This window comes from Oxyura jamaicensis, chromosome 2, assembly GCF_011077185.1.
Source record: "Oxyura jamaicensis isolate SHBP4307 breed ruddy duck chromosome 2, BPBGC_Ojam_1.0, whole genome shotgun sequence".
NCBI classification, from domain to species: Eukaryota; Metazoa; Chordata; class Aves; order Anseriformes; family Anatidae; genus Oxyura; species Oxyura jamaicensis.
The window spans coordinates 120,452,169-120,469,974 of NC_048894.1; the positions used below are offsets into that span (position 1 = coordinate 120,452,169).

The following is a 17,806-nucleotide window of genomic DNA, read 5'->3' on the forward strand; positions in this document are numbered from 1 at the left end:
CAGGTAGCTAGTGATAGGACCAGAGGGAATGGCCTCAAGTTGCACCAGGGGAGGTTCAGGTGGGACATTAGGAGACATTTCTTCTCAGAAAGATCAATCAGGCACTGGAACGGGTTGCCCAGGGAGGTGGTGGCGTCACCATCCCTGGGGGTGTTCAAGGCAAGGCTGGACGTGGTGCTTGGGGACACGGTTTGGTGGGTGACATTGCTGGTAGGGGGTGGTTGGACCAGGTGATCTGAGAGGGCTTTTCCAACCTTAATGATTACATTAGATAAAGCAAACTTGCATGGGGCTGTTTGTTAAGTGTTTGTGCTGAGGCGCTTCCCCAGCTCAGAGCAGCCTTACACCAAGCTATTTTTATTTTTATATCACTTCGTTTTTTAAATACTCAAAACAGCGAGGAACTCCCCCCCCCCCCCCCCCCCCCCCCTCAGCAGGGGGCGGGGCGATGACCACGGAGGCGGGGCCATGCGCGGAGGGGGCGTGCCCCGAGGCTCGCCCCGCCCCTCCCGCCCCGTCCGCGGGGCGGACCCGGGCGGCGCCTCCCGCAGCCCTTCCGGGTCGGCGCGGGGGCGGGGCGCTGCGTGACGCTGCCGGAGGCTGCGGGCCGCGGGCCGCCTGTCATTGTTCTCGCGCTGCCCGGCGCCGCGGGGCCGTTGCGGCCGTTGCCTTTCGAACCGCTCCCAGGCGGCGGCGGCGGCGGCGGCGGTTGGGGCGGTTGGGGCGGGCGGGTGGGGGGGGAGCGAGCGAGGGCGAGGCGTGGAGGCGGCAGCGGGCGGCCATGGCCTACGCGTACCTCTTCAAGTACATCATCATCGGGGACACGGGTGAGTGCCGCGGGGGGCTCCGGGGGGCGCCGGGGGGGGAAGGAAGCGGGGCTGAGGGCCGGGCCCCGCGCCCGTTTCCGCAGTGCTGGCGGCGTCGACGTGGTGGCGGCTGCGCGCCAGGGAGGCGGCTCCTCGGCCTCCGCCCCCGCTCGGCCCCGCGCTGCCCCTCCTCCTCCTCCTCCTCCTCCTGCCCGCTCCGGCCTCGCCCCGGGACCCGCAGCCTCACCGGGAGGGGGTTTGGGGGGCAGCGGGGATGGGGGGGCGGCCGGCCGCAGGGCAGGGCGGGCTGCGGCAGCGCGACATGGCGGCGGGGCGGGGGGAGGCGCCGGCACTGCGGGGCCCGCAGCCGGCAGCGCCCCGCCTCGGCCTCCCCGCCGCTGCCGGCCCCAGGAGGCGGCCCCCGGGGCGGCCCTGGTCGGGGGGAGCCGCAGGGAGGTGTTAAAACGGGGTGTTAAAGCCTCGGGTCCTCCCCGGTTTAATTAGTCATCGTTAACCATTTCTTCCTGAGGCGCCTGTGGTCTCTTCCCCTCCCTCACCCCTTTGCTCGCCCCTTGTTTGGCCGCCCCCCCCCCCCCCTTATACCAAATAGCAAACGCTACGGGCATAAAACGCTTGGTACGCTGACAGAAACTGCTGCTTGAAACACCTCTGCCAGCACATTCAGTGCCCCTCTTCCCAGCACACTGAGGTTGCAGGTAGTGTGCTTTCATTCTCAGTGTTGTCAGGGCAAGGTGACTGCCCTAGTGACCTGTGCTGCTTGTGTATTCTGCATCCTTCGTGTTGTTTTCCTCATACCTCAATAAACGCCTTCCTCAGGAAGGTTGGTGGCAGCTGTCATTTTACGTGCTGTTCCAGGGGTAACTCTGTAATTGCACTTCATACCTGTGAACCAAATCATGCTGGGGTGTAATTATACACTGCAGTTGCATTACACATGAGGTCATTAAATACACTGGATGCAACTACTGTTGTGTTTCTTAAATTTTTTTAAACCTACATTTAAACTCTGCAAGCTTTTCTAGGCTACTGCAGTAGAAGCTGTAGTACAAATAACTATTAAGAGGTATCACAGTCTTAATGATCCCCTTGGAAACATTAGGCTTTAGATGACAACTGAAAATCCTGGGGGTTTTGTTTTGTTTTGTTTTTCCCTGAGTATTCAGGTGAGTGGCAGCTCACCAAACCCCAGGACAGGGGATTCTACCTCAGCAGTCAGAAGTGTGTCTGCCCAGGGTGATGCAAAATGGTAGTGCAGAGCTCAGAGTGACGGTGCTTTGGAACACGTGGCCAGTTCTGGTGCATCTCCAAAAACTCTGGTTGTTAAAGAGGTAGAGAGGGCAGCAAATGATTGCTTAGGTACATTGATCGTGTACTGATTAAATTTTTACAATGAGACGTCCTCAGTGTAACGGTCTGTGTTGCACTTCAGCAATTCAGTTGCTCGAAATGTGAAATGCAGAAGGGATGTGTGTCACTGCTGAAGTTGATTCAGCTGCTTAAGAGCCATATACAGGAATAGTAAGGTAGAGAAGGGAAACACGTGGAACACAGCTCACAAATTTGTTATTTTGGTTTACTTATTTATTTATAGTTCCCATGGCTTTTGTTCAGAGTTGCTGCAAGAGGCTAATTAAAACCAGTGTGATGATCATTCTTGAAGCGAACTAAACATGCCAACAATGGAAAGTTGATTTTGCTTTCATTTTAATTTCCTGTGAGCCCTTAAGTATTCTAACACAGCTAGCACTGAAGAGCCAGCTTACGTTGCGCACCACTGTTTGCTGCCAGAAAGTCTGTGCTGGTTTAGGAGTTACTGCTGCTCCTCCTCAGCCTCAGAGCGTTGAACTCACAGCTCTGGTGGTGGAAATCAAGAATGGATGGGGGCTGTCCCCGTCTGTTCCAGCGGTGTTTTGCCACAGCATTGCAACCAGTGAAGATGTGCCAGTGGCCTTGCATTCCATGTAGTTTTCATAGCAATGAAGACATTTGTCTCTGGAGCTTGATTGAGAGAGCCTTTGGAAGTGGATCAACTGCTTGGTGACTCAGCAGTTAGTTGTAAACAAACTGGAGGAGAAAAGTACGGCGGCAGCAACCGAGGGCAGATGTTAGCATTTAGCTCCTCTTCTTTTTCAGCACTACAAAGCAAAGTGGGTTATGCAAGCCAAAAACAAAACAAGAAAACTTGCAGTTATACAAGACACCTGCGCATGTCTTCTCTGTATTGTGATTCCAAATGCTTCCACCTGCTTGAACACGGGAACTCGGTGTGATCTCAGTTGCCTAAAAGGACAGCCCCAGAAACTGACTGTGCAACGCTTCCTCTTGCCCAAGAGATCTTGTCCCCTCGCCTGCATCATTGCTCATCAACATTCAGTGGCTTTTTCTTTTGCTGGTACTTCAGGCATTGGAGCTTTATGAACACGGGACTGGTCCTATTGTGGTTGTTAACGTTTTATATATATATATATATATATATATATGTAAGAGATTTAAATATTTTTTCTCTGTAGTTGAAGTTTCCTTTTGTTACAGAAGAGATCTGAAATGCTGTGACTGTTTTTCAGGTCCTCAAGCAACCTGGCTGTAAATCTGTATGGTTTTTGCATTGTGTCAGTGGGACAGCAGCTGTGGAATTCCAGTGTTGGTATCTTCCAGAGAAAAATACAAGTATTAAGGAATACTGCTGTTAATCCAGAAAAGTCTTTTGATCTGGATATTTCCAAAACATTATACGAGTTTGCAAATGCGTTCAGGAGATTACATGGGGCGTTCTGCTGAGGGTTTTTCTCATGAGACTTTTGCCTTGGTGGCTGATAACATCTTTTTCAGTTTGGGTGCCTGTAGGAGCTGCGTAGCAAAGAGCTGATGAACACACCATCTACGCTTGGCCACAGATTGAAGTTGGGGTGGACTTTGATCTGAGCCAGGGCAAACACAGCACACAAGTATTGCCAGGTTTAGCAGTTAGTGGCTGAAATTCCTTCTGTTTTTCTTACAAGTTTTTCTATATGGTGGCGAAATCTCCTTTACATTTCTATTAGTGGTGATGGGAATATGGGAATAAACTCAGAAGGCCTCTCTAAATGCTAGGGGTGGATTTATTTCCCCAGAGTATTTAATATACATTAAATAGGGTTTTCCGTTACTAGAATATGTTTAGTTCTTCCCATCAGAGACTGTTACAAAACTTTAGCATGCCTGAAAGACCAGTTTCACAATGGTTAGACTTCTTGTCGCCATCATAACTTGTCAGTTGTACTCCATCTACATGTCTGTGTGTGATCGGTGTTACTGCATCTCCCACGAGCAGGTCTGTCTTCCTCTTTTCTTCGATGTGTTGGTTCAGCAATCCTCAGAGTTTCTTGTGTAATGAGCTTTTACTTGCCTTCTGATTACAGCAAATAACTGCTGCCTGTAAACCAAGGATATCCCCAAGTTCTTTCTAGGGGAAGATGAGAGAAAGTAGGATTGCTTGGTGATCTCATCCTCCTGACAGTTTACTTTGCTTGAGAAAGTCAGCTGTTTAACTTGCCTAGGATATTCTCAAATGAAGTAATAGAATTGGCTTTGGTTTCTGTCCTCCTTGTGAAATGTTTCCAGTGCCACTGCACTTTGTTCTGGGACGGCTGTTATTACCTGGCAACGTGCATGGCAAGAGCCTGTTGCCTTTATCTTCTGCAAGAGCATATTAATAGTTCTTAACTAAACAGGTTTTCATCCCACTGGAGCTGGAATTAATGATTCATGATAGTTTTGAGATATTTTTTTTTGTACAGGATTGGGATCTGTGCTACTTACCTCTTGCCTTGAGAAGCTTTGGATGATGCTTTGATCTCTAAAAGTGCAGGCATTAGGTGTTGTATAAGTACATCTTAGTTTCATCGTAGTTTGTTGTGATCATCAGAACTCTACCAGATTTTCTACAGCCTTGTGTAGTTTAATTTTGTTTGGAAAGAAATTTTATTTGTTTTTAAAGCCTGTAGAGTTAGCAGTTGGGTATTATTGTACTAAAGGCAGAGTGATAACGCTGCGAGCTCCTTCCAGTTTGCAAATCTGTACTAATTTTTACATAGAACTGAAAAGTTGAATTACTGCTTTCAGATGCATTGTTCTAAATAATTTACAGCAGTGCTTGTTCATTTTAGCATTGAAGCTGAATCATCTTCAAAAGAGTTAAAAAGCCATTTTTACAATATTGCTGTTCCCAAAGACAAGTAGCCAGCTTGAACAATTTCAAAGGTTATTTTACCTTTTTGTCCCTGCTTAAATTGATATGTGGAATCCCTTTGCTCGTAAATAGCAGTTGGGAACTTTGTAGTCTCTCCTTCCTATTGATTTTAATAATTTTTTGTTTGTTTGATGTCAGAGTTGTGTCTGATGGACACAATTCAATATGCAACTCAACTTTGCTGAGTTGCGCAAAGACACGGTGTTTGGAAAGGAAGGAGAGGAGGAAGGAGCTGCAGCCGGTGCTACAACAGGGGCTCACGAAACATCTGGAAGCTATCTAGAACAGTGCAGGCTACCATAAAGAGCTAGAAGTAGCTCTTAAGCCAGATTAGAGATCTGTATCTTGTGACAGTTTTACTATTTAATTATCTGCTTTAAATCTGATTGAGTTTTAAAGTCTGTTATTTGAGACTTGCCTGTTGTTTGAGACTGTCTTTAGCCTATTTAAAAGTCTGCTTTTGTTTGTTTTCTTAAGGGAGGTGAGAGCAGCCAGAAGCTTGTTTCATCTCAGCTGGTACTGGGGCTTTGGTTACGTGGGAGTCTGTACCGGTAGAGGTGATTGTGGGTGAGAGGAGGAGATCTGGCTTTCCTTATCTTGCGGGCAATTTTCATACTCTACCATGAGCTGATTCAGCTCACTAATGCAGTAGAAAAGTCCCTGCTTTTGGGGTTAACGCTTTACTGGGTGGGTGAATCAGCTGAGTTGGCCCAGGGAAGTGCTTACCAAAGTCTGGATAACTCTCAAGGGAGAAAAATGGATCTAGGAGGCTGGGTGAGATGCCAAAGAGGGAGTAGGACTTCATCTCTGTACGTGGTGAGCTCATTGGTCACCCTCTCTTGTGAAGCAACAAGGGAAAAATAGTTGTGTGAGGTGCCTGAGCTAATCCAGCGTTCAGCTGCTGCCAGAATGGGTGGACCCGATTGCCACTCTTTGTCCTGCCTATGGGCTGCTCCTGCTTCCAAGCTGTCAGCATCGGTACTTGTCCAGCCCTTCAGCAAGACAAATCGTTTTTGTGAGCTGAACCAAAACCACCCAAACCAAGCAAATAGCAGGTACGACAGAGAAGTGTAAGAGCTGTCCTGAGTGAAGGAGTGGAACTGCATGGGAAGGAGGGAGTCTGCCCGTCAGAGGCAGCTGGCGGTTTCACTGAAGAGGTTTGCCTTCACAGTTCGGTTTTAATATCCGAGCTGGGATGACTGTTGCTGCACTTCTTTTCCTCTGCCACCTTTCTTGGCATACAACAGTGCTTACGTGAACAATTTAGGAAGTGACCTTAGCCCTTCCCTTCCCTCCTTTTTTTTTTTTTGGCATTGTTAGTTTTGAGACAGATTAGCTTTCCGAGACACTCAGCCAAACACCAGTGCTGCAGAACTGGACCACAGCACTTGGTTAGGTTGGTTTCAGTTGTTGAGGATCCCTGCCTTCTCGCTGTAAAATGAGTAAATGAGTTTAGTGGTTAAAAAAAAAAGGGGGGGGGGCTGGAAATGTCCCTTGTGTGACAACAGTGCACCTCTGACTGTAGCTGAAAAAAGAAAAAGGAAAAAGAAAAGTTTATTCCTTTTCCTTTCCATGTGTTATTCAAGGCAGGGGGCATCACAAGAGCTGGAAAAGGGGAGAAGGATCCAGGGCTGCTTTCTTGGCAAAAGCCATTTAACTGGTGTAGCTGCATCATCACCTGTGCTGTGGTTCTAGAGCTGCTTTTTGAGTTGCCACAAGCGCAGGATGCTTCTTTGAGAAGCAACCCTTCTCTTTGCAGTTTATTTCGTAGCCCTAGTCTCATGCACGTACTAGTGTTTTGGGTGGCTGTGGCTTTCTGCGGGATCAGTTTCTTCATTTAGCTCACTGTGTAACCTTCTGAGTGAGGTGGGAGAGGTTAGCCCTGCCACTTGGCTGCTCTGGCTTGCTGAGCAGTGAAATGAGCTCTGGTTCCTATGGGGAAAGGAGGTGCTGAAGCATCCCTGGGCCAAGGTGGGCAACAGGAGAGGTCTGGCAATGCTTTGCCTAGGGAAGTGGACAGCAGAGCAGCACACAGAGGAAGCTGTTACAGGAGGCAGAGAAATTTGGAGACCAACCGAGGCTGACGGTTTGAAATGCAGAGATGGAGAGAGGTAAAGCAGTGCTGTAGTGCGCCTTCCACATCACCGTTTGGGTCCTAAGAAGTGCTGGAGTGACCCTGGAACAGGTACCTGCAAAGAAGCATGCGGCTCCCTTCTGAGCACGTAATCTGTTGGTTTAATTTGCTCCTAAGCAAAAGCTTTTGTTTGCTGTGTGTGTTGCTGAAGAGTATCCAAGATCTGCTCATTTCTTGTTTAAGATGTTATGTTTTGTTTTTTTTTTCCTACTGGGGAAGGTTTGTCTGAAGCAACTGTTGGAATAAAATGGAGAATGAGTTAAAAGGGACAGATTCAGTCATTTATTGTGTTCTGCAAGTATCGTAAGACATGTTCAACTTCTCATCCTAGGGTGCCTGCTTCATTCCAGGTATAAGTCACAATGCTGAATGAGTGAGGTACCTGGTAAACAGCTCAAGAGTCAACCAGGGAAGTTAGCGTAAAGCATTTGTATGCAATTTAATTAGCTGCCACACAACTGTGAATTGATCTTTGCAGCGTCTTTATATCTCACAAAACAGTAAACTGCTCAGGAGTTCCTGTACAGTTCCTGTTGCTGGCTGGCTGTGATAGCACAGTCTGCTCAAGCTCCAGGAGTGCGGGTCACAAGCTATCCTCATAAGAAATGCCCTGTAACAAATTTGCAGTGTGTTAAAACTATAAAATGAAAACAAATGTTACTATTAAATGTAGGCAATAAAACATTTATGAATGTTATCTAAAAATGGATTAAAGCGTAAATTTAAGAGGCACTGCGGCTTTACTTGCAACTCTTTGAAACTTTTTTAGTCATCAAGAGTAAAACGCACTGACTGCCAGAGATTTTTTTGCTGAAAGGTTCAGAAGTACCAGGAACGGCACTGAACAGAAGCCGGTTCATTTCTTCAGTTTCTGTTGTGTGAAGCCATTGGTCTGCTCCTAAAAGGCATGCTGTGAGAAACTGCAGGTGCAGGCACTGTGGCCACGTTGTGCCAACTTGAGGCCGTGCGTGTGTCAAAGAGCTGTGCTTGTCTGTCATCTGGGCTGGGCTGTCCCCGCTGTCTGTACGTTCATCTGAACCAAGGAGCTGGTCACCAGCCTTACAAGAAGCAGAAATAGCAGATTGCTACATGAGAGCTGGTGCTGGGCCACCTAATCAAGTGGCATTTTGATTGAATTTGGAAATCTTCCCTAATGTTCATAAGATTTTTGCAGGTAATGTTTGATTGTGGATAAAACCGAACCTCAAAACTGATAGCAAAATTGCTTTTTCAGGTTAATGGCAAAAGCCATTCTGCATTCTATTTCTGGATTGATTTATAGGTTGTTTTCTGTAAGTGGGGTGATTAAGTTCTGTGGCAGCTGTAATTCAGTGGTGGTGGCATAAAAGTTATCTCGGTATGTAAACAGTGCTGTGTGAGCACAATAACTGCTGTTACTGTAAGGTTCCTTGGAGATCTGTGTTCTCTGCCCTTCCAGCCCCAGTATTCTGCCTGGTCTTCTCCCTGTTATTTTCTTACCTCCAACACTCTCCCCAGTTCTTCCACTTCTTTATGCCCACTGATTTTGGGGAGAGGCTGAATGCAGCATAACCTATACAGGTTTTCCAGCTGCTTTTGTTCTGACAGCTTGCTATCATAAGCCAGAGAGCTCCAGAAAAAGTCTGATAAGGCCAACGCTGTAAACTTTGCCTTGGGCTATAGTTCTGTGCCACTCCAAGCTGTTGATCTGCTGCCTGCTGCGTTTCTCTTCCCTCATTTGACCCATCTCTCATGCTTGTCTGCCCCTGTGTTATGCCAGTTCTTTGCTTTGTCACTCTCCAGGTCAGGTTAGCGTGCTAACCCAGCAGACAGCTGGCTTAGTGCGATGAGTTCTGAAGCAGACTGGAGAAAGGAGCAAGAACATGCTGTAGGGGAGAGAGGAGGGGCAGCACCACCGGCTTGGGCTGCTGGAATTGCTGCCTCGCTTGGGTTATTAATGCCAGAGTGGGATCTGGCAGGAGCAGGAGACTTGCATTCAATTGCATTGAAAACTGGCTGCTGTTCTTAGCTTTTAAGGGCTGCTCACCTGTCAGGTTGGTCTCAGGAGTCTCAGGCTTTGTTTGCTTGTGAAACCATACAGAAAAAAAACTTCGGGAATGTTGAAGTTAGTAGAGGAAAGATCAATGTCAGTGTATGCAAACGTCTGGTATGCATACCTTGTGTCTTACAGAATGGGTCATCTTTTTCTGCCCCCCCCGCCCCCTTTTTTTTTTCTGTGTTTTATTACCAGATACGTCACTCCTGATCAACTGTTGCTGACCTTTAATATGTGGCTGAAACAGCCTTATCTTACTGTGCAGATAAAGCTCTGCAGGAATGTGGATGCTACAATATTGTGTGTTTTGTGATATAGTTTGGAGTCTAAACACATGTAAAACAAATGTATGCCTGCTGTGTTGTAAAAGGCTAAAAATAGGAAATTTGACTGAGCAGACCAGGAAGAAGTTCTTTGTTCCTGGAAGAATGTGTCTGAGTCTGAAATCAGGATATCTGAGGGGTCAGCGTGTGTGTTACCTGTCTGCTCATGTGTGAGCCAAGTTGGTGCCAATTCTCCCTGGACTATTTGTTGGCCTATTGGGCACCATCGGGCAGCAGCACGTAATGGTCATAAGCAGATAAGCAATACCTGCTGTTACTTCACCTGATAAATTAGTGAGTGAGACGTTATTGAGGATCTAATTAGCTTAGCAGAAAGTCGAAACCTTTGGATTGGACATAGCGTTTTGAGGAGTAGGAAGCTGTGTAGTTACAGTGGTGAGGCAATGTGGAGTGGTGATTTGAAAGTCTGTTAGGACGCTTTTTCCACGTAATTTTAAAGGCAGAACTACTTTTTCAAAAGAAGGATTATTTTTTGTTGAATTTTTAAATAAAACTACTTCCGCTTTAATACTTCTGGAACTTTAAAAGCTGTTATATTATGAAAGTTGTATATACTTGGGTGGGTGATATCTGGTGTTTCAGCTTCTAGTAATGAATCAATATTAATCTAGTGATTAATCTACATTGGTTCTTGACAGATTTTTTTACACAGTTGCTTAAAACTTTTTCCTTTCTTTTTTTAGGTGTTGGGAAATCATGTTTATTGTTACAGTTCACAGACAAGCGGTTTCAACCAGTCCATGATCTCACTATTGGTAGGTTTCTTTGGTCCTCCACAATGCTAATGTGCTGTTTTAAAACATCTTTAAGGTTGATCTGTTTTGCTGGCCTTTTTTTTCTTTTTTTTTTAATGGTGTTAAGCAGCCAGGGTATCTCAGCATGCATTTATGAGTTTATGCTGAGTTAATGTTGGATTTTTTCTGTATGGATGCAGTAGCAAATCTTTATATGATTAGTATTTGTTTACTAAGAAAGCCAAACAGAGGCCTGTTTCTTACTGGGAAAATAATACAAAATCTGAAACAATTTTTAAAAATTCATAACTATCTCAATTGTCTCTTCAGAAAAGCCCAGAAAAACTGTGTATGGAAACAGGACTGGTCAAGCCTGAAATGCAGTGCTTTTGCTAGAGAACAGACTGTTAGCCTAGCCACAGAACCTTGAAGACAAGTAGTAGATAAAGCCAAAGGAAAGTTAATCTTAAAGGTGAATAAACACATCTGCTATTTAGAACTAATAACTTCTGGATAGAGAAGGATTGATGCATGATTGATGTGCATGCCTTCCACTGTTTGGAAGGGAAAAGTGGTGTTGTTTTTTTTTTTCTCAATTGAATCAGGGTATTTTGTGTTAGGTAAGATTTGATATTCATACTGTGGGAAATGAAGAAATGTCAGAATGCGTTGCCTCTGCTCTGACTACAGTAAATAATACAAACTTTTATTTGTATTTCCACAAAGTATGAGGAATAGTGTGGGACTGTGGGCAAGTTTAGTCTTCAGATCAGTTTCAGTGTTAAGCATAACAGACTCTAGCCTCTAGTAAGTTTGCAGAACCTTTGAACTTCTTCTTGGTGTTATTTCAAGGAACCTATTAAACTATCCCTCTAATTATGCTGAGCCTTGCACAAAATGTATCCCTAGACTCTGTTTAGTTTCTGTCCCGGAATAGGTAGGCTTCCTGTGTTCAGGAGTACTAAAATAGACACTCCAAACATTCTGCATGTAAGAGAATATATCAGGTTGTTTGGTTATGGCTTCCTTTTCTCAGTTGGCAATTCTCCCACACCTTGTGTGTGGCTATCTGATGCAATTCAGATTATAAGGTTAACACTGGTTTTCAAGTATTTCTGAGGTCTTAACAGCAGGTAGGCTGGCTGAATGAAGAGCCTGAGTTCTTTAAGGGAGGTATGACTTATTATTATCTCTTCTTCTTTAGGTCTGCCAAATATATGACACCTTATATATCACTTACGCCTTTGGCAGTCTGTCACATATTCCTGCTCCTCAGCAACTTGATATGCTGTGGGAAGCAGCTTCACCTCAGCAGGATGGTTGTAGCGTGAGTTCTTTGGCTGGCATCTAGCTAGCTGAAGTCTGGGAGCAGAGACTGAAGGTAGTGGGATGAGGAGGTGAGCCTAGATAGCAATGTAGCGAGTGATGTAGGAGCGAAGCAGGGAAGTTGCTTGGGCAGGGAGAAGAACAAGTATTTCCTGGAACTGATAGGGCATGTGTGTGTTTTGGCTAGAATACTTCTCTCACTTATCCCAACGGATTTAGGAGGACAGTGATAAAGAAAATTGTTTCACAGTGGTAGGAATGCCCATGCAGGGTGAGGTAGGATGGGTTGAGATTAACTAATGCGCTTCCAGCTGATGATGATAATGCTTCTGAGAACCTGTAGATTTAAAAAAAAAAAAAAAAAAAAAAGTGTTACATAGACAAACTTTTATTGATATGGTAGAATGATTTTAACAGGTGGGAGTGCAGTTTCCATTCTTGCTGCCAGCAAGCAACTCAGAAAAAAGAGAATTGAAACTTAAATTGGACACACACAAGATACTTCAAGTGTGCAAAATTCAACCTAAAAATTTAGTATAGCTAGCCTAAAATTTTATTTGTTAACTTCAGGGAGAGACCTTACCTTTAATGAAAACAAAAATAAAAAAGAGGAAAATGTCCATTCCTATGTTCCCTGTCTCTTAGCCACATTCAGAATTGTGCATAATTAATAGGAGACTCTGACTTAAAAACTTACAACACAACAGCTATCTCTGTGTAGTTGGGGAATAGAAGTAGCTGTTGTTAAAAGTGTTGGAGGAGGGAGAAGCTGCATGGTGCAGCTAACAGACAAACAAAACAAAGCTAAACCGTGATATTTGTGGACAGATAGAGATCACAAGAACAACTGTAAACTTCTGTTTTCTATGACCACTGTGCTCAGGACATACCCTTAACTGCGAAGCTTGATAGCTTCTGCTCCTTTGTGAAGAGAAGAAATGTTCTTTTAATTTTTCTGGGAGGTTGTGTGCAGAAACTAAATATTTAGGAAGACTGTTGGATTTAAATCAGCAGCTCTGTATCTTCATTTTGAGATTGAATAATACCTGAAATGGTGACACTTATGGAAGGGCCTTGCGCTGCCTCAGGTGTTGCAGTCAGCATCAGATCACTGCCATCCCCTTGCTCTCTCCTTTCTATGCCTGCCCCTCCCTGCCTTTATTTTGCATATAATTTAGGTGCTAAAGAGAGCAGAGTGTTCTTTGGCCCATGTTTTTTACTTCGCTCCAGTATCCGGAGGGGAGGTGGTTTGAGGTTTCTCCCTGTGTCTCCCTTCCCTACTCCCAGAAGTCATTACTTCTGCAGAAAGCAACACCACCCCCACAATCTTCTCAACAAGCTTTTCAAGAGATGCTTGGAATACTTCAAAATCAGGGCTAACTGATTTGAATACTTTAGTCTAGGCAGTGACCAGTTTTAGACAACACTCAGGCTTCTAGATCTTCTTTAAATCTGAAATAATGGATATGTGAAGCATAGATTAATGGAATTTATGTTAAGCCTTATAAATATGTCCACTGTCTCTGGGCCTTTGCCAGATTTTAACTACTGTAGTAATAGCCTCAAAGTTACGCTTAATTTACTGTTATTGATCATAAAATCGCTTTATAAAACAGATAAAAAAGGCTGAATTTTTCCACTGAAGAAATTCATTTTGTTTATTAGTAAGTTTTTTTCGGTTGTTAAATTTGATCTTTAGCTAGATTATTAGAAGCACTTATTTTTTTCATAAAGGCAGATGAATTCTAATTAATACAGTCATAGAATGTATCTTGTAGGTGACATTTGTATGATCACTTAATAGCCTACTGATAAAGAATTGTAGGTTTAATTTCTTCTAAATGGCCTTCAGCAAACTAACATTGGTAGAGTGTTAAAAATGATGGCGACTCTGTTCAATTTCCTGTTTGTACCCAAGCAAACATGTTTTTCTCCTCTGAGCTAGAGCTGCTAAATTGTTTGGAAAACTCTGGAGGAGAGTTTTTTTGCACTTTTTCTAATTAGCTTATTTGTAAAGCAATTGGAAAGTTGCAGTCTTCTTCCTTCTGGAAAGTTTTCTAGCTCTTTAAAGCAGCTAGACAATTAACTAAAGCAAACGGTGAAAGACTGTCAGCTACTGTGAAAGCAAGAACATGAGTTTAAGCTAATTCAGTGTTGTGTTTGTAGGAAACGTTCTTCTCTCTGGTATATGCTAATAATGTATCCTTTTGTAAAATCTATTTAGGTGTAGAATTTGGGGCTCGAATGATAACTATTGATGGAAAACAGATAAAGCTTCAGATATGGGATACGGTAAGTAATAAATTGTTTAAGCAACATGGCTCTCCTAGCTGTCTCTTCTGATGCTCTGGTTAAGCTCTCCATGATCTGCACCCATGTGAGAATATGTACTTTTACTTTGTCTTGCAGCTTTCTTTAGTTTCTCTGAAGATCAAAAATTTGCTAAAATTCTTTTTTTGATACAATATGCTCTTATAGTAGTGCAAATTTCTGTTCTTTACACTAACTCAACTTCCTCAAGTAATTCTTTGTCAGATTTATAAGACTAGAATTAATGCTACTTTACTTTTGAGGGGGAAAAAAAAAGTTACATTATTAAGAACTTAGATTTTTCTGTGTAGCAAATCTCTGTGCTCATGCAAGGTCTGGTTAATATAACTTCCGGTTGGGGAGTTGTGGTATGTCTGCTAGTCAATCAAGAGCTCTCTAGAGTACGTGTTTGCATTTTTGGCGTAGGATAAAAGATGCTGCTCTCTCTTGTCATAAAAGACTTGAAGAACTCAAGTTCACTCTAATCATGAATATAGTCAATACTTGGACAATTAAAGGATTGAGAAAAGAATAAAGTTTCAGAAAGCCTACCAAAAAAGCCCAAAAACTTTTACTTTTTGAGGGGTTCAGATTTAAGAATGCAAAGTCAGATGTTTTCTTCTTGTAGGTTGCTGTCAGCCTATGTCTATGCTTGTTGTGGTGCAGCACCTCCACAATGCCCATACCAATAGCTTTGTCTTCCTAATGTGCTGAACTGTTTCATAAGGCACAGTCCTGTTTCCTTTTCCTAAAGCATTTTAGGATACCTTTAGAAACCAGATACAGAAACAGCTGTAGCCTCATGCTTGTGCTCTTTCTGGTGTATCAAGTCAATGAAGGGAGATACATTTGTATATACATGTACGTATAAAAATGTAGACAAATGCAGTATTTTAGCAAACTTCATAGTCTAATGTGCCTTATTTATTTAACAAGTTCATAATTTGAAATGGCATCTAACACCTGTGCCTCCTTGGAAGTTGTCCAAGGCATAAGTGAGCGTGGTCAGATTGTGCTTGCTTCAGGCTTTTTCTAAGCCCAGGCATTTTTACTATTACAGCTGCGGATTGCTAACTACCAAGGTAGCTGATGATTTATAAGTTCAAAAGACAAGCAAATCTCAGCAAAAACAGAAGTGTCAGGAGCAGAATTTTAGTATGTAATATAACCATATGAGGGCAAATTTATATTGATCCTTGTTTCCTAAAATTGACAGATTCTCTGCAGAAAAAGTTACTGATTTGACTGCCAATGCAGCTGCTGTATTTTCCTGTCTTTCAGAGTGTTTTTGTTAATGTGCTATTATCTGTTCCATGAATATGAGTGAACTTCAGCTGTTTATGAGTAGATTGTGTTTTCCTTTGTGCTCTGATTTAGTAGCTCTTCACAATCTGGCTTCTTGTGTGCATGCAAAGTGTCCGGTAGCTAAAAGTTCAATGGAGTTGCTCTTGATTATAAATTATAAGCTATTTTGGGCCCAGGTTTTATCTGGCTAGATTCTTAACTGATATCATGTGTATATTAAAAATACTCGTTGAAAGCTTTCATGTGCTCTTAGTAGACTGTGCACTTGTTGTTAATAATTTATAAGTTGTAAGCAATGAGTGACTTAAAATTTTAACTACAGCCAATATGCTAACCGTATGCAATCTGATTTCAGAAACACAGTGTAAATATATTCTTGTCCAGTCTTGGATTGTAAGCATATCTAAATTCTACTGGTTCAATTCTGTTCTTAGGTGCAAAAGAGTTGAAGAAATAGTAAGATCATGAAATATACCTCATCGTATTTCTTAACATATTTTATATACGAGTTCTAAGGTACACAAATATGTCCATAATGACCAAGGTTGCTGTGGCTGTATTGTTTATCCAGGTTGAGCATTGCCTGGTAGATTTCTTGTTGTTGTTAGCAAAAGCTACTAGCTGTTGCTATCATCATATTTATTAAGATAAACCAATTTCTGTTTGATAAAGTAAAATTCATTTTACACATGCAGCCTGGCAAACACTTGAAGCATTCATGTTTCTAGTTGATACTTCTTGAGTCGCAGCAGCACGTCTCTGATTTAGTCCAAATCTTATATACCTGCTTTTAAACCATTGCTGAATGGGAAGCACCTTGAGCAGAGGCATAAGAAACAGAGGGTTAGATTCAATTTGTTAACAGTGGTTAATGATGAATAGGGACTTGCTTTCTTAAGAGAATCAAACATTTAAATTCTGGTATTTTTTGCCAGAGGTGTCAGTGCTAGGGTTATTGGTATGTTGTCCTCAGCAGATCAGCACAAAAAAAGAGGTGTTTATCTCAGTCATGGGTGTGTGTGGAAGCTGCAGCATACCTCACTGTAGGTTAACTTAGAGAGGGGCAGCTGAAGCTAATGCTGTTGTACGTCAGCAACATCTGTTTGTGTTTTCTTTTTGTGTCATAACTCAAGAATATTAGACTCTTTCATTAGCTTCTTAGTTTGATTCAGGAGTTGGGCTACAGAAAGCAGCTCTGCTTACTGCACTCTGAATTTCACGTGGGAGTACACAAACTGAATTCCTTTTGGATGAGGCCAAACTGTAAGATATGCTCCAGGAATGCATACGTGCCCATTAACAATTGTAGTCTAGTGTTTGTTCCTGTGTGCTGATAGGCTTGTAAAACTAGTCTGAAGTAAAATAAAAAATAAAATAATGAAGGAAAAAAAAAACTTCCATGAAAGATAATCAGCACGGACATTGTGTACTTAGTGATAGCTGTTGTGGTACATCAGTACTACTCCTGTTCCTGTGTCTGGATCAGCAAAACAGTGCATCCCCTCATTGTCTTCCAGCTGTGTGTTGCTCCTGGACAGGCTCTCCCTACTGCCAGGCTCTGCAAGCTTGCTGCTCTGTGTGCTGTTCCCTGCCAAGGTGCTTAGGTCTGTGAGTCCTTGGATTTCACTTTACTTCCAGATGCTTTTAGGTCAGGCCAAGGGTAGTACAGATATTGGACCAAAATATTCATTTGTGTTGTCTATCTTAGCCTCTGGATTATGTTTCCTGTGATTTTTATCTTAGTAACGATTTTCTTTACTCGTGTAGACAGAGAAATACTTCTTTTCAGAAGTGGTTAATTGATAACTTCCTAGTATGAGTAGTTTAGCTTCTCATCTGTCTGATACTTGAGCCGCTGCCAGTTGCCATCATCCCTTTCTAGGGAACTAGAAGTCTTCTTTAGAAGCTGGTAAGAATAACCATTCTGGGAGCTATTAAGCTTTCTGGGTTTAAAGAAGCTGTGTAGGTAAAGGTTGTTTGTCTTGTGGCAGTATAACACTGAGAAATACAAAAAAAAAAATCACTTCTCCCCAGAAAAAAAATTTCTTTGTTGAAGAGTATTGGGCTTGTTACCAGGCTGAGTCAGTATCCTTCATTTTGTAGTTGAGGGGGTTGTTCTGTATTGTATTTGTTGTTACTAACAAGTCATTGTTGACAAGCAAAAATAAGCAGCAGTTGAAAGAGGGAATTGAAGTTCTCTCAGATGCTGCAGGGGAAGAGATCAGTGATGATACTAAGCAGTAGTATTTGTTTTCTAGACTAAATTAATGTGAATGAGATTTTTTTTTTTTCCTATGTGTTTGTATTGAAATGTATCCTGTGGTACATTTCAATATTTCTGCTTCATTTCATGGAAATCTGTCATCAGAAGTTTATTTTATTCACTCTTACGCTTTACTCTTGCATTTTTATGGTGTATTAAAAATAAACATCGTTCTTCTAGTTTTCTTCATGAGTTTTTACAGATGTGGGGGATAGCAGTTCTAGATAGTAAGTCTATGTTTAAATAAACAACGAAAAGAGAAACAACCTTTATCATTTGCTAAAGAAATAGCTGAAACTT

General features: G+C 42.9%; 1 protein-coding gene across 1 annotated transcript in view; it reads left to right on the forward strand.

Moving 5' to 3' along the window:
* The first annotated feature begins 668 nt into the window (after positions 1 to 668).
* The window catches only part of RAB2A (RAB2A, member RAS oncogene family), a 43,896-nt gene continuing 26,758 nt past the window's right edge, over positions 669 to 17,806 (forward strand). Inside the window, exons 1-3 of the mRNA XM_035317011.1 lie at positions 669 to 827; positions 10,252 to 10,323; positions 13,853 to 13,920. Of these exons, the coding sequence (XP_035172902.1) occupies positions 782 to 827; positions 10,252 to 10,323; positions 13,853 to 13,920 (186 nt within the window). The 5' untranslated portion in view covers positions 669 to 781. The remainder of the gene's footprint in view (positions 828 to 10,251; positions 10,324 to 13,852; positions 13,921 to 17,806) is intronic.